Raw genomic sequence first — 4,026 nt, forward strand, 5'->3', positions numbered from 1 at the left:
TGATCAGCACCACTTAGCTCCAGCAGGGAAACTCTAAGGATGACTTTTATTTAGTGATAGAATTTTGCATAATAGCAGCCAGTTATATTCCTCAGGCATGCAAATTTTGATTGCCTAGACATAGGCTATTCTCAGTCTCTGACCTTCTGTGACTATTATACTGCTCTTTCCACAGGCAAATTGCTTAAGTCGAACTATTAAGGAGACTTTTAAAGACACAAGTAGTATAGTACACACACAGGTACATACTCTTCTATACAAATGCTTTATTAAAAATGCTTCTGGGAAGGCCCATAACAAAACTATACCCATGTAGAGTTACCAAAAAAAAAAATATCAAGACAAAATGGTATCTATTATATGTTTTCTATTATTCCAAAAGTCTGGTCAGGGCCCATATGTGAACAGTTAAAGCTTCTTGTCTATGTATGCTGCAGGTTATCCAGTTTGAGATATTACTCTACATAAATGTGGAATGTGATTCAAGTCTTGGTTTGAAAAAACGTCATACATATTTTGAAATTTTGTTTGAGGCTACAGTAGAGTTTAGAAAAAATAATCATTATTTCTAATATTTACAGAAGGACAAACAGCATGGACTTTTACAAAATGAGAAAAAAAAAGTACAGTACAGGGACTTAAACTTTCTACCTGCCCTTTCTTCTTCCCCGTGCGCCCCCCGCCACTATTCAAATTCTTTACTCAGTACAGTAGTAATGATTCATGTAAAAGGTTAAGACAGAACAAATGTGTCTTGTTCTTAGAAAACACATGTATTAAATATATATATATTCAGGACAGATCCAGTTTTCCTTATGTGAATAGATTGCATGTGTAAGGAAAAATAAAAAAATTGACCCTGTCATTATAATGGAAAACATGAAGATCCAGCTGCACCAGCAGAAGACAATTCCATTCTATTTTGTTATGCTTCCCTTCACTTCAAAATGACTGTTGTGTCCATGATGATACTGGCTTGTTTCACAGCCATATTCCTCTTGGGGTTGAAAGGGGATCAAAATTTAGACAATGTATGCACTAGTATGAGAGAAAACCAAAGACAGCACTCACCATTCGAGTGTTGGTTGTTAATCACTATACAGTAGTTTTTATTATAGATCCTTCAGTGTCTCAAAATAGCTTTGGCCAAATAAGAACTTGCTAAGCATGTCTAGTACAGGCAGCTTATATCAGCAAGAGAGGATATTTAAAGATATAACCACACTTCTAGTAGAACTTTTAAAAAGCACAGCAATATTAGTACCGTGCCAGAAAAAGCTTCACACCTAAGGCATGAAGTAACTTCTTAAGGATGTCTGTAGAGGACCATGGTTGGCAGCAATACGAGTGCAGTGTCTCAGAGAGAACTCTTCACTACACTTGCTGTTATGGATCCCTGATTTCTATGTGGAGCTGCCGAACGTCGAGTGTTTGTGATTTGTATGAATATAATGGGTAACAAGTTTGTTGCTGTCAGAAGGTAGGATGCAGTGTGGGTCCCAGAGACAACAGGCTAACGCTAATCATCTGCCCACAGATCATTTAATCTCATAAATAGCTATACTTTGGTGTCTTAGAATCTTTCATTTAAACCTCTGTTCCTTCCCTGGAATACAGAGTGTTATTTGTGCTGATACTGCTGTAAAAATGAGTGTTAAACTGGTTGAGCACAGAGTTGCTGTAGCCAAGGTGGCTAGAAGGCATAGAATTAGACCACTCTCCCACACCATGACTGGGGATGTTAGAGAGTGGAGAGTAGGAATTAAAGCCTACCATATTCTGTCCCATTTTGTCAATGGGTTCAGAGTTGAGTCCCAAAGGCACTGAGCGGCTCACGGAGCTAGAGCCGTTAACATATGCAGTCATAGTGGAGAGGAAGTTACTGAGGCATGGGCTGCTGGAAGATGGAGGTGGAGATCCTTTCTCAGGTGAACTGTCAGTCCCAGGTGATGAGTTTTCCAAGATATCCTGATGCTCTACAGCTTTGGGGCTGCCAGTCAGGGCACTATCCTCTGATTTCTCAGATACAAGAGTGGCAGTACTAGCCCCAACATCAGACTTCCTTTTCCTCTTCCTGCGAAAGTTTCCATTGTCAAACATCTTTTCACAGTTCGGGTCCAGAGTCCAGTAATTCCCTTTTCCTGTCAAAGGGGACAAAAGCACATTTTTAGTTTAAAAATATGCACACAGACAGCGAAGAACAGTTGCCTAGGGCTGTACAATGTTTCTCTTATTTCACAGAAATAGAATTGCGTGAGCAGAAGACATGTATTTTCTAATCACACAAAAGCAGAAGTCTGTTGAAATGAGAAAAAAATGTAAAGGCTCGGGCTCTATCCTTCAGCCCTGACTCTTCACACAGGTAAATCTATAAGTGGAGCCACTGGGACTGTGTTTTGTTTTGCTTTCTTGGTAAGGGAAGGAGATTTTCAGTATACAGCTGGTCCTCTGAATTTACAGCAGAGAGTAATCAAATCCTGTACTGGACTGCTGCTGCAGATTCAGTGTGGTAGGATAGGTTTCTAACAAGATAGAACCAGATTTTTGGCCCTCTGTGGCACCACAATTAAATGGCTTTTAAATGTTACCAATGGTTCTTAACAGCTATTGATAGAAAACGATAAATAAAGGAATAATCTGAGAGCGTATCAGCCAAGGGGTTGGAAACAGCAGAGGTGTGATTGCAAGCAAAATGCTATTTGAAACAAAGTTAAAGCAGCCTGCTCTCCTCTTGAGAAAATTACTGTTCACTCCCTGGATTTCTTTGACAAGTCTGAGTTTACCTTATCCCCTTTCCATTAATTCCCAGTTAAGTTGGACATAAGTTATATGCATTACACCAAATGGTGAATGTGACTTGCTCAGTTAGACTGCGCCTGTGCTTGCTGAGCCTCACATCGACCAGTTCTCAGGAAGACCTAGAGCAGTCAAGAATCCCTTTCCTTGCAGAGATTTAATAGCAACACTGATTCAGACCTCAACTATGCATAGCTGCCTTCTAGTTCAGACCTATGAGAAGAGCTGCTACGTGTATGTCCTGTATCTAGGCTATTATGTCTCTTTACAATGTATGAGATGTTTTTAAATTAATCAAGCTTAATTAGAGGGGGGGAAAAGAGGGTGAGAGAGCTATACCTGGATCGTCTTCATCTCGAGGCACCTTCTTGAAGCAGTCGTTGAGAGACAGGTTGTGCCGTATGGAGTTCTGCCAGCCAGCTTTGCTTTTGTTATAAAATGGGAAGTTGTCAGCCACATACTGGTAGATCTGACTGAGAGTCAGCCTCTTTTCGGGTGCTCCATGGATAGCCATGGCAATAAGTGCAGAGTAGGAGTAAGGTGGTCTAACCAACTTCATAAGCTCTTCTTGGGATGGGAGAGGAAGCCAGCCAAGGTCAGTTCCTCCCAAGCCGTGCATGTTAGGCAAGAGCTGCCTTTGCATCCCGTAAGACTGAGGAATGAAGGGACTGGCATTGGATCCTGGGAGATACGGTGGTGGGGTAATGGAAGGTCCATTTAGCCAGAGGTAAGGATTAGGAGTGGTGTTGTAATCCGTTGTCTCAAAGGTGCTCGGTCGCTGTGGACTAGGGATGTTCTGTGGATGGAAAAAGTTCTCATAGTAGATACTCATCTCTGGAGGTTCTTGACCAATATTTGGAAATTGCGGACTGCAGTGTGGTGGAGAGTGTGTTTGTGGATCAAAGGAGCTCATGCTCTAAGACAGGCGGCTGAGAAGTTATGACACACCTGTGCTAGTGCTCCTTTCCTGAGACAGGTGCATCACCTGTGCCCTTCCCTACGTACTTATGCACCTGTAAATGTTTCAGCTTGTGTTGCAGGCTCCACCCCACAGCCCTGAGTGGCTGCAGATGAGGACGATATCCTTTTTGGAATGCCGGCAGTCCCAGCCAGTCACTGATGTCACATCAACCAAACGTGAAAGTTACAACTGTTTATCTTCTGAAATGAATGAAGGAATTTTCCACTAATGTGATGCACATAAAGAAAGCCTAAGGTGCTTTGAAGTTA

General features: G+C 41.6%; 1 protein-coding gene across 1 annotated transcript; it reads right to left on the bottom strand.

The window, feature by feature from the left end:
* Nucleotides 1-364: 364 nt before the first annotated feature.
* Nucleotides 365-3,801, bottom strand: FOXI1 (forkhead box I1). Its single transcript, XM_063349024.1, has 2 exons — nt 3,136-3,801; nt 365-2,141 (listed from the first exon to the last, which is right to left on the bottom strand). The coding sequence occupies exons 1-2, from the start codon at nt 3,707-3,709 to the stop codon at nt 1,588-1,590; spliced, it is 1,128 nt and encodes a 375-aa protein (XP_063205094.1). The 5' UTR covers nt 3,710-3,801; the 3' UTR covers nt 365-1,587.
* Nucleotides 3,802-4,026: the final 225 nt, after the last annotated feature.

The sequence above is a fragment of the Chroicocephalus ridibundus genome, chromosome 11 (genome assembly GCF_963924245.1).
Source record: "Chroicocephalus ridibundus chromosome 11, bChrRid1.1, whole genome shotgun sequence".
Taxonomy (NCBI): domain Eukaryota; kingdom Metazoa; phylum Chordata; class Aves; order Charadriiformes; family Laridae; genus Chroicocephalus; species Chroicocephalus ridibundus.

Bases quoted from the DNA above. Each gene is read 5' to 3' on its own strand.
- FOXI1 (XM_063349024.1), bottom strand. From the start codon at position 3,709: ATGAGCTCCTTTGATCCACAAACACACTCTCCACCACACTGCAGTCCG. The intron at 2,142-3,135 runs GTATAGCTCTCT...CCCCTTTGACAG, and splicing joins TCGAGATGAAGACGATCCAG to GAAAAGGGAATTACTGGACT.